The 12,501-nt window shown below is 43.2% G+C and overlaps 1 protein-coding gene and 1 pseudogene across 3 annotated transcripts in view; one reads left to right on the top strand and one right to left on the bottom strand.

Annotated features, from left to right (window-relative positions):
* STRN (striatin) overlaps window positions 1–8,463 on the bottom strand; it is a 105,649-nt gene extending 97,186 nt beyond the window's left edge. For all 3 annotated transcript variants that reach the window (XR_014842247.1, XM_003125240.7, XM_013996218.3), the window contains exon 1: window positions 8,136–8,463. Coding sequence is in view for 2 of the 3 variants with exons in the window: in XM_003125240.7 (XP_003125288.1) it covers window positions 8,136–8,369 (234 nt within the window). In the remaining variant the exon portion in view is untranslated. The remainder of the gene's footprint in view (window positions 1–8,135) is intronic.
* A 524-nt stretch (window positions 8,464–8,987) lies between these two features.
* On the top strand, window positions 8,988–11,929 carry LOC146404879 (nuclear transport factor 2-like; annotated as a pseudogene).
* Window positions 11,930–12,501: the final 572 nt, after the last annotated feature.

The following is a 12,501-nucleotide window of genomic DNA, read 5'->3' as shown; positions in this document are numbered from 1 at the left end:
GCTTTGCAGGACCCAAAAGGCAAAATACAAAATACAACCAGAACCATTGAGATTACAGAGTCCAACAGGAGATACACCTCACATTTAGCTGTGATCCTAAAGGGCTTATACACTCAAGGCAAAGGTGAAGTAGAAGTACAAATACAGGCCCTCAAAAGTATTCACAAACAAAATCAGCATCAACTATTTAGGTGGTCCAAAACTTCAAGCAATAGATTTGCTTTAAAGTGGTCCAGTCCAGGTAATGCCTCCAGAAACCCACCAGAAGAAAAGGCAAAAACTTTCTGAAGAAGCTACCTTTATTTGGTTAGTCATACTTTTTCAAGGACAGTGAGCAGAACATAAAACAAAAAAAATAAATAAATAAAAGACAGCTACGCATACAAAAAAACAAGTCATCATGAGCAGGATCCAGCAAAAACAACAGACTACAGAAGGGACATCCAACACCTCCTATTTGGAAGAAGAGAGATACTAACTTTGAAATAACAACACTTACTAGTTTTAAAGAATAAAAGAGAACCCTGAAAATATATGCAGTGAACAGGAAACTATTAAGAAAAGACTCAGTAGATTTTAATGGAACCAAAACTGATCTTCAACAATAACCAAAATTACAAAGTAATTGAATGACTTCAAAAGACTAAACTTGGAGTTCCCATCGTGGCTCAGAGGTTAACGAATATGACTAGGAACCATGAGGTTGCGGGTTCGATCCCTGGCCTCACTCAGTGGGTTAAGGATCCGGCGTTGCCATGAGCTGTGGTGTAGGTCACGGATGGGGCTAGGATCCCGGGATGCCTTCCTGTGGTGCAGGCCAGCAGCTATAGCTCCAATTAGACCCCTAGCTGGGAACTTCCATATACCGTGGGTGTGGCCCTAGAAAAGATTAAAAAAAAAAAGACTAAACTCAGCGAACGAGAAAATTAATGGACTGGATGAGAGATCAGATTATCCATAATAAAGTATGCAGTGATAAAAAGATGGGAAATACAGAACAGATAAAAGAAGGCCTAAGATACATGTAATCCAAAAGGAAAAGAGAATAATACCTAAAGATATAATGATTGAGAAGTTTCCAAAACATCTCAAAGATGTTAATCTACAAATTCAAGCCTAACAAAGTTCTAAATAAAATAATCTGTACCCTGATATGTCATTTAAAAAACTACAGAACACCAAAGTCAAGACGAAATTTTAAATACAGCCAGTAAGTTAGAAAACAGTAGAACACAGTAAAATCTTCTTGTCTGTTGTTTTAAAATAAAAACGTTGTCAAAAAACAAAGAAACAAAAAAACAAACGCTGTCCTATTAGTGAGATTATCAATCTCAGAAGGGTGTAATGATCAAGCAAGGTAATGTATTTGAAAAGATTTTTAAAATCATAAAGGTTGGCATTCTCATCATGGCTCAGCGGCAACAAATCTGACTAGCATCCATGAGGATGCAGATTCAATCCCTGGCCTTGATCATGGGTTAAGGATCTGGTGTTGCCATGAGCCGTGGTGTAGGTTGCAGACGCGGCTCAGATCCCCGCGTTGCTGTGGCTGTGGCATAGGCCGGTGGCTACAGCTCCGATTCAACCCCTAGCCTGGGAACCTCCATATGCTGCGGGAGCGGCCCAAGAAATAGCAACAACAACAACAACAAAAGACAAAAAGACAAAAGACAAAAAAATAAAAAAATAAAAAAAAAAAAATAAAGTTGGAGCACACGCTGTCATGCAGAGTGTTAAGGATCCTGCAATATTTTTGTGGAGGTGTGGGTTCCTTATCCCGGCACAGTTAAGGGTTAAGGATCAATCATTGCCATAGCTGTAGTGGAGGTCACAGCTGTGGCTCATATTCAATCCATATGCCACAGGTGTGGCCCAAAACAAACAAACAAACGAAACTATAAAGGTATCTGAAGACTCAAATGATAGAGCTTCTACAAAATCTATTTCCTTTTTCGTCATTTAACCTCTCTCTGGACCTAATTTTACCTGTAAAGGAAGGTTATAGCTGATTACTTTCAAAGTTCATTCCAGCTCCAAGATTACTTTATCATTGTACCTGTCAGAGAAAAGCCATTCAAATTTTGATATTCTACTGCCTAAAAATAAGATGCTAGCTATCATCAGAAAGAATAATAGGGGAGTTCCCGTCATGGCGCAGTGGTTAACGAATCCGACTAGGAACCATGAGGTTGCGGGTTCAGTCCCTGCCCTTGCTCAGTGGGTTAACAATCCGGCGTTGCCGTGAGCCGTGGCGTAAATTGCAGACGTGGGTCAGATCCCGCGTTGCTGTGGCTCTGGCGTGGGCCGGTGGCTACAGCTCCGATTCAACCCCTAGCCTGGGAACCTCCATATGCCGCGGGAGCGGCCCAAAGAAATAGCAAAAAGACAAAAAAAAAAAAAAAAAAAAAAAAAGAAAGAAAGAATAATAGGAACATAACCGAAATTATATCCCAAATTCTATAAAAAGCCATTCATATCTGGAACACCAACACAAGTGTTGAAATCACCAAACTATGCGCGTAAAAACAGAAAAAGACAACTAATGCAGTGGTTCTCAATCCTTGCTGTGTATTAGGACTACTGAGAAACGCAAAAGAATACTAATACCAGGGACCCTAACTCTTAAGATTCTGATTTAAATGGTCTGGGGTACAGATCAAGAAATTTTTTAAAGTTTCCCAGATTATTCTAAGATTACAGCTAAAGCTGAAAAACACTGAACTAAAGTGACAAATAGGGTATGTTTTAAAAGTGTAAAACCTCTATAATTTTTCCAAAATACAGTTAATGGTTATAAAATTATCATGTATATGAAAGAATGAAAAACAAACTTGTTTACAAAATTATACCATACCACAATGGGGTTCACCTGTTCCAAATTTAAAGGACATGGTTTAAAGGGCCAAATAAACATAAAAATTAGTTTTTACAAAGTGGTTGGTAAATGTATACAATCTGTTATCCAATAAGTTATGCAACATTAAGAGAAACATATTCAAAAATTTATATAAATTTCTAAACAACTGACACATGGTGAATTATTAAGAAAAGCAAGTACATTTGAAATATACAGTCAATATTTTGAGGCTGACACGGAAGACAGTAATTCACTCCTCCATAAACGTCGCTAAGCACCACCATCGGACCCAGAGTATAAGACTGCATCGTCCCAGGATGGCACTTTAAATGCTCAAGCCTTAGAAGAGTTACAACTGAAGATCTGCTTTTCTCTGGGAACAAGGAGATAAATAAAAGCACGAATTTTTATTTATTTATTTTGCTTTTTAGGGCCGCACCCCGTGGCAACATGGAAGTTCCCAGGCTAGGGGTCTAATCAGACATACAGCTGCTGGCCTACGCCACAGCCACAGCGACTTGGGATCTGAGCCGTGTCTGCAACCTACACCACAGCTCACGCTAACACTGGACTCTTAACCCACTGAGCAAGGCTAGGGACTGAACCCACAACCTCACGGATCCTAGTCAGGTTGTTAACTGCTGAGCCACAAAGGGAGCTCCCGAGAGTAGAAATTTAACATCACGCACTTGCTACCATTTATTTATTGATTATGTTATGTACCAGACCTCTGCTAGATATTTTTAAATATCTCATTTAATTCTTACAAGGTAGTTTATCAACCTCACCTTACACATGAAGATATTTAAGTTCTAAAAGGTCAGAATTATGGCAAATGTATTTTTCACATGATATAAAATAGTAAGTTTTAAAGCAAAGATTTAAATCCAGATCTCTGCCATGTTGCCTTTCTCTATAATTGTAAATGATGGTTATAATAATAACAAAAAATAAACTGTCATTTTAAGTGCTTACTTTGTCCATTTAAATGCTCAGTAAATCTTCTCAATAGTCCTATGAAGTGGCTCAGTCAAAAAAATTGAGTCATACCTGACTCTCCCCCACTTTTTAAAATTTTTTAAATTGTTTTGTCTTCTAAGGGCTGCAGGGTGGCACATGGAAGTTCCAAAGCTAGGGGTCAAATCGTAGCTGTAGCTGCCAGCTTATGCCACAGCCATAGCAACACCAGATCTGAGCCACATCTGCAATCCACACTGCAGCTCATAGCAACTCCAGATCCTTAACCCACTGAGCAGGGCCAGGGACTGAACCCACAACCTCATGGATACTAATCAGGTTCGTTACCGCTGAGCCACAATGGGAACTCTGATTCCCCTTTTTCTCACGTCCTACCATTCAGCACATCTCACTAGTTCTACCTTCAAAAATGTATTTAGAATCCATTATATTTTGAATATATATGACATGTGAACATATATTCACATATATTCTTGTCACTACCCTCTGGCTTGGATTATTAAAACATCTTCCTACCCAGACTCTCTGATTTATCTTCCTTTGTCTCCCCTCCAAGTGTATTCTAGATCCTTACAAAGAGTTCCATTTAAAGATGATGTCACTCTTATGCTCTAAACAGTTCAACAGTTGCCCATCTTGCTGAGGTAAAAATTAAGTCCTAAGGATCAATGAACAAGACCCAGGATCTCTGATATCATTTTCTCCATTTTCCTCCTCTATTCCAGCCACACTTGCCCAATTACTCCTCAAACATTCTGAACATATTTCCCCTTCCCCCTCCTCTGTTCTCTCTGCCCAGAACACTCTTTCCTCAGATTTTACCTTTCCAGGTCTTTGCTCAAATGGCACCTTATCGGTAAAGCCTGCCTTCTCCACTCCACTTTCTCAAGCACTCCATTAACTCCTTCCCCTACTTTATCATGGCACTTAGTACCACCAAACATTTTATGAATGTATTCATTTATTACTGCCTGTCTTCCCCAGTGATTTAAGCATCATGCAGGTAGAATCTGTTTTAATCGTTATTGCTTCTCCACTGCCTTAGAACAGAACTTGGCATGAAGTAGGTACTTGAAAACTTTGTTGAAGGAAAATATGAATCAATAATGCCAAAACCCAGATTTGTAAACATTCCAGTACACAGCCACCATACCACAGGCCCTCATAATTATATCACCTTTTTCATGCAACTAAGCATTTCCAAGTAGACAAAAGAGCCCCCCTTACCACAAACAAACATCAAAAGCTAGGAACAATAATTTCTTTTTTTTTTTTTTTTTTTCCTTACAGGCTTCTTTCCCATTAGCCAGTAATTTTCAAATACTGAGCCTCAGGTTCTCATTACCTCATAAGGTCTTTTTTTTTTTTTTTTGTCTTTTCTAGGGCCGCACCCAAGACATATGGCTGTTCCCAGACTAGGGGTCTAATCGGAGCTGTAGTCACCGGCCTACACCAGAGCCACAACAATACCAGATCTGACAATACCAGATCGGAGCCGTGTCTGCAACCTACACAACTCACGGCAACGCCGGATCCTTAACCCACTGAGCAAGGCCAGGAATCAAACCCGCAATCTCATGGTTCCTAGTCGGATTCGATAACCACTGCGCCACGACGGGAACTGCAGCTTCATAAGGTCTTTTTCCCTTCTACCCTCCCAATTCACCACTAGCTCTCCTTTCTTACACTCTTTACAGAAAATTTAAGCCCCCAAAATGATAAAAATTGATTCCTATGCAATTTGTTTGTTCTATTACTCCAACTAGACAGCATGTTTGAGAGCATTTAGCACAATGTCTCCTACACTAAAAAAATCTTTAAAATATTATGATTTATATTCTATCTTCAATTTCTTTCACAAATATAAAGCTCAGGAATAATCTTGACCATTTTTTTCCCATAAATTACCTACTCTCATTTGAATGGTGCTGGGAAGGTGGGAGAGAGATTGCCAAAAATAAAAAGAGAGTTTTATGTTAACAAAGATGGACAAGGGGGCAAGAAATGACGAATAAGTTTTTGGCATAATGTGGCCAGTTCCTTACTCCCAAGATCTGAAGGACGGAGGATATGGTGTAAGCAAGCCAGGGAGATGAGAGCTTGGGTTGCCTTTCACAACTCTGCCCAGGCAACTTGAAAGAGCAGGACTGACAGGTTCCTGAAGAGAAAAATCAGACCTAATCTTAAAAGTATTTTTGTTGACTCTGGTATTGACTTAAGAAGAGATTTAAAAATTAAAAAGATGATACCAACTGTTCCAAATTTCATTACCATTCATTCAATTCTTATTTCCTACTAGAAAGATTCTGATGGAAAAAAGAAGGGATATGGTCGAATTTAATGATGTTGATATAAAGAAATTATTTTTAAAATATATATTCAATTATACTAATAAGGAGGTCAAAAACCACAGATTCCTGGAAACTCCCTCCTCCCAAAATGCCTATTTGCTCTGTTTAAAAACTATGCAGGAATTCCTGTCATGGCGCATCGGAAACGAATCCGACTAGGAACCACGAGGTTGTGAGTTCGATCCCTGGCCTCGCTCAGTGGGTTAAGGATCCGGTGTTGCCATGACCTGTGGTATAGGTCATAGACATGGCTTGGATCTGGTGTGGCTGTGGCTCTGGCATGGGCCAAAAGTTACGGCTCTAATTAGACCCCTAGCCTGGGAACCTCCATATGCCGCAGGTGTGGCCCTCAAAAGACAAAAGACCAAAAAAAAAAAACCAAAAAACAAAAAACTATGGCACATTTTCTAAGTTTCTCCATGGATGCTTAATTGAACTGGAGCACAAACCAAGATACTGTAAAAATGTAGTGCCCTTAGTATAAGCACCAATGGGAAACCTACTTGAAGTTTAACATTTGCCATAAATAACCCAGTAAGTAGTGTGTGTGTATATATTGGGGCAGGGAGGGGGTAAGGTAGAGAGGGCAAAACTGAGGAGTAACTACAGTTACTCAATAAATACGCATTCAATAAATACGCTGAATAAATAAATGATGAAACTGAAGTTCAGAAAAGTTAAAGGATTTCCTCAAGGTCAAAGAGCAGGCAGCAAGCACAGCTTATACTGTAACCCCTTCTGCTTGCTCTTTCCACAACCACTTGCACTACACCAAAGCAGCCTGTTACAGCACATGATTCTATTTAACATGATTGTTTCTTCTTTCCTCTTAAGTGCCAAAGAAAATACATGGTACCAAAAAAAGTGACACAGTGGGTAGCACTTTAACTTCAAGTGTTTCACCAACCAAAACTATACTCAGATTTCACAAGCATACAGGATTAGCCAGAAAGACAGAAAAGCAGAGCCACTCGTAGTTCTTTAAATTCTTTGTGAAATTAGTGTATGCCTTGGAAGTTTTAAAAACAGCCACTGAAACCTACTTACCAGTTCAGAATGGCCTGCAAAGTATCAGCCTCACTTTCATTCTTCCAAGATCCCACAATAGCTCCTCCCTGGATATACTTTATCTTGCAGATTATGCAAGGAAATGTAACCAACTTTGAAGCTCCTTTTAGTTCCTTTTAAAGTACAAGTCAGTCTCACAAAACCCTGAACATAAAATTAACCCTTGGGAAGTTTTAGATTCTGAGAACAAGAAACCATCTCTGAACCATTATCCGACTGTGATTATCTATCTAGATTCTTCATTCAAAATCCACGAGTCTGAAATATCTAAAAGAAACGCGGGATGGGATGAGGAAGAAGTAAAAGAAGAAACATTTACATATATAAAAAGGGAGCAGATATTCCTAGTAACACTTTGACCCAACGGCAGCTTCTTGCCTTAAAGTCAAGGCCTCACGGATACAACTTCTGTTGTCTTCTCTGATCGCCTTCCTCACAGAGAGGCGCCAACTGTCAATACCTTTTCCAGGCATCTTCTCTAGACCTAGGAGGGCCACTCACTAGGATAGGGGATGATTTGCTCATCTCTCAAAACTACTGTCAGCCCAATTAGTAAACTGAAAGGGAAGACCTAAAATGTGGAATGGCGAGAGAGTTCAAACAAGCCTGAGAGTTAAGAGTGGGAAGGAGCAGACGAAAAGGTGCGGGGAGGGTAAACAACGCATGGGGGGGGGGAGCTGGGAGTGGGAACCCGGGTCGAGGAAGTGGGGTCACCTAAAGGCAAAGGTGAAGGGAGGAAGGGGATGAGGTTCTGGGTGGGATGGGCTGGAGCAAAGGGGGAGGGGACGAGCGAGCGGAGCGGGGGAGGGGGAAGGGTCCGGGGCGGGGCGGAAGAGAGCGGAGAGGCGGGATGAAGACGGCCAGGCCGGGAGGGTCTTTACCTGCAGCTCCGCCCGCTCTACTTCCCACTGGGCTCTCTCCACTTCGAAGCGGGCCCACTCGTGCTGAAGGAAGTGCAGGATTCCCGGGAGGCTGTACTGGGCTCGCGCCGCCCCCGCCGCAGCCGCCCCGTCGCCGGCCGCGGCAGCCTCCGCCAGAGGCCCGAGACCCTTGGCACCGCTGGCGCCCGGGTGGTTGTTGCTGAAGAAGACGCCGGGACCCGCCTGCTCGTCCATGGCGGCCGCAGGAACCCGGGGAGCTGCCCAGGCGCCCAGCAGCTGAGGCAACGGCGGCGGCCAGCAGCGTCTCCTCCTCCCTCCGCCGCTCCCCGCCCACACCCCAGTCAGCAGGGAGCAGCCGCCTGGGCGCGGGGGCCGGCCGAGCTCGGGACGGGCCGGGAAATGGGTCAACTGCGGTGCGCGGGCGGCGCGGGGCTTGCTGGGAAATGTAGTCGCGGGGCGTGGTGCCGGCGAGCACCGCCCGGGCTGCCTGAGGGGTTGCGACCGGCTGCGGCTCCACCGTGGCCCCGCCCCCGGGCCCGCCCCAGCCCTTGGCGGAGAAGGGGCGGCCCCCGGCGGGGAGCGCGGGTTTCCTCTTGGTTAAGCAGGGGCTGGCTGGCGGTCCTCCAGCCTCCCTAGCACGCGGAAGTTCTTGGGCGGCGCTCACTGTGGCGCGCACACACACACACACACACAAGGCGCTCACTGTTGCAGACACACACACACACACACACACACACACACACACACGGAAGTTACCGCGCCAAAATGCCAGCCTAAGCTGCACATCTCCTACGGCTTCCTGGTAGTTCTGTTAAGAAACAAGCTCAAAGCAAGCTTCGCCGGTCCGACCCCATGGCCCGGGATTCTCTAGCCAGCACGCTCGGACCTCTCCCTTCTGCTCTGTCTAGAGTGATTCTCTGACCCAAGACACTCCACTTCAGTCCATCTCCTTATCGCGGTCGTTCCTGCCTTTTTTCTCGCTAGAGGTTCAGTCAAACCTGTTGCCTGATCACTTTTCATTTAGAAGGAACTAATCATCTCTCTGTCCTGAACGCAACACAGCAGCTTTCTGTTTCTTGCAATTTTTGGTTTGGTGACACCACATCTAAAACAGGGCTCTGCTTCACCTCCTTTATAGCTTGCAGTAAATCCTGTAAACGTTACAAATATCCAAGGCTCTTTTATTTCGAACTCATTTTTCCTTATCCCTGAGCAGTCGGTACACATTTCAACAAATATTTGACTGTAAGTTATCTCATTGGGGATATAAAGATAAATGACACAGTTCCTGTCTTCAAAGGCAGACTGGCAACTATACAATCAATTCTCGCAATGCCCTAAAGTTACACTATTTAAAAGAACAAAATCCCTTTCTACTCCCTAGAGCTATCTTAGGTATCCGGGCACTTCTCCTTTTTCACTTGTCCGGTTCCCAGTTTCTTCCACGTTTCACTTGCAATCTGGCAATAGTATTAATCTACCAAAGGCCCATCAAAGTCCTTTCAAGTGTTTCTCTCTAAATGTTATCCTTCTCCCAAGTTCTTGAAATTATGTCACTTATTAATTCACACTACAATGATAATGAAAGGAAGGGACCTGAAAAAATTTAACAAGTGAAAATGAAATTAAGCACTTATTTTGTCCCTACAAAAAGTTATTTGTAGTTCTTTTGTGGGATGGGCTTCTGGGATATCAAACCTAATGGCCATGGAAAAAAATATAAAAATATAGGCTAGTGAGTGACATGTCAGGGAAGGACATCCTGTCCCTGTATTCCCCCTCCCCCTCTTCCCACTGCTACTTGTGGAAAGGACAGGAAACACATTGTATCTGCTCTGGTTGCAAATAAAGATGGCTAGCTCTCTTCTCCCAGTTATTGAATGTTTCTGCTTTATGAATTCATTCTTTATTGTAATAAAAGTTTGATCCAGGCCTGGCCAACTCCCTGTGTCATAAATTATTTTGGCTGTAAGTATCCTTTGAGATACTGCCCAGTCCTCTCATTTTACGGTTTGGGATTCTAAAGAAGTTTAACTTTTTCACAATAAGACTTTGAGTGAGTGGCGCAGGCAAAACTAGAAATGAGAATTACTGATTGTTAGTTCATCAATCTTTCCATTAACAGATTATCTCCTCCCTTACTTATCAAATCTATCAGAGTATTGAGGGGACAGTAATGCAACAATGGCGTATTTTTTCATCTGAGGGATTTAAGTAATCTTACAAGATTGCAATTTTTTGTTTTTGAATGTTAAAAGTTTTTTTTTCCCCCTCTAATAGAAAACATGTCTTGAAGTTCCCTTGTGGTGCACTGGTTTAAGGATCCTGCATTGTCATTGCAGCAGGTTGGGTTGCTGCTATGGCACAGGATGGATCCATGGCCTAGGAACTTTCACATGTCCCAAGTGTGGCCTAAAAAAAAAAAAAAGAAAAAAAAGAAAGGAAAAGAAGAGAAAGATGTATCAGATAATTCCTTTAGATAAGTTTATAACTTACTATAAATGATTAAATTTAGCGGTAGAACCTATAACTCTTTCGGAGAGAATCATTAAGAAAAAATTCCTGGAGTTCCCGTCGTGGCGCAGTGGTTAACGAATCCGACTAGGAACCATGAGCTTTCGGGTTCGGTCCCTGCCCTTGCTCAGTGGGTTAACGATCCGGCATTGCCGTGAGCTGTGGTGTAGGTTGCAGACGCGGCTCGGATCCCGAGTTGCTGTGGCTGTGGCGTAGGCTGGTGGCTACAGCTCCAATTCGACCCCTAGCCTGGGAATCTCCATATGCCGCGGGAGCGGCCCAAGAAATAGCAAAAAGACAAAAAAAAAAAAAAAAAGAAAGAAAAAGAAAAAATTCCTCTGGCGCAGACCAGAGGTTCAGCAGGTTAAGAATCTGACTAGCTATCTGGTGGGAGCAGATTGGATGCAGCTTCATTCAGCATTATTACCAGGTATTTGATAATGACAGAACCTAATTGGGTATAATTTCTATTAACACATCATGCCTTTCATGGGAAGGACAGCAATTCCAGGGGAAAGCTGCCACTGTGGAGAAATTGTCCAGCCTTCCATTCCAGAAAATCTAGCATAGGATCATGGCGCAGGACTGTCAACCCATACCAGATAGCTGCATCATCAGTATGGTTCTGGGCAGCCTCAAGGGTGATGAACCCCATCATGGGGTTCCACCAGATATTCCTATTAAAAAACATCAGGAGTTCCCATGGTGGTTCAGGGGAAACAAATCTGACTAGTACCCTTCAGGACACACAGAATCCATCCCTGGCCTCACTCAGTGGGTTAGGGATCTGGCATTGCCCTGAGCTGTGGCATACATTGCAGACTCTGATCAGATCCTATGTTGCTATGGCTGTGGCATAGGCTGCCAGCCGAAGTTCCAATTTGACCCCTAGCCTGTGAACTTCCATATGCCGCGGGTGCAGCCCTAAAAAGACAATAAATAAATAAATATGTTAAAAAATATAAAATAAAGAACATTAACAATGCTTGGGTCTGGAGTTCCTGTTGTGGCTAAGCAGTTAACGAACCTGACTAGCATCCATGAGGACGTGGGTTCAATACCTGGCCTCGCTCAGTGGGTTAAGGATTCAGCATTGCCATGAGCTGTGGTGTGGGTCGGAGATGCGGCTCAGAGCCCGAGTTGCTGTGGCTCTGGAGTAGGCTGGCAGCTACAGCTCCAATTTGACCCCTAGCCTGGGAATCTCTATGCGGCAGGGGCAGCCCTATGCTTGGGTCTACACCAAAGACATGTTCCGGCTTGCCATATACAACTTCTGCTGACCACCTCCCAGCCAGGCACTCATGCTGTTTCCTCCCCCTTCTTCGTCCTCACATTATTCACACTCCTCCAGATGCTCCAAATATCATACACAAACAACAGGGCCATGGTGGGAGTGGGGGTAGTGCACTGCTTGCTACCGAGTATTGTGCATGATGTTTGGACACTAGGCTAGTTGCATCTGACAGGAGAAGTCTGTGTTGTACCAGAGCATGCCTTAGACTTAAGTAATGCAAAAGTTATCTTCTTCTTCTTCTTCTTTTTTTTTCAATCTAATGACAAGTTGCTCTATTAACCCAAAGAAGTGAAGGAGAAAGCAGCTGCCTCCCTGCCCAGATATTTCTTTGTTCAGATTATTCAGTACATAATACAATAAAACCATTACAATTTTCAAAAAAAAAAAAAAAAAAAAAAGCCTCTGGAGTTCCTGTTTGGCTCTGCAGCTGAAGAAGCCAAGTAATATCCATGAGGATGTAGGTTCGATCCCCGGCCTTGCTCAGTGGGTTAAGGATCCAGCATTGCCACAAGCTGTGGTGTAGGTCACAAACATGGCTCAGATCCCATGTTGCTGTGG

The sequence above is a fragment of the Sus scrofa genome, chromosome 3 (assembly GCF_054392235.1).
Source record: "Sus scrofa isolate SSC_HxYL_T2T_F1_AM1 chromosome 3, Sscrofa_HxYL_maternal_Yorkshire_Landrace_v2.0, whole genome shotgun sequence".
Classification (NCBI taxonomy): Eukaryota; Metazoa; Chordata; class Mammalia; order Artiodactyla; family Suidae; genus Sus; species Sus scrofa.
This window is presented reverse-complemented; position numbering and strand designations above follow the sequence as displayed.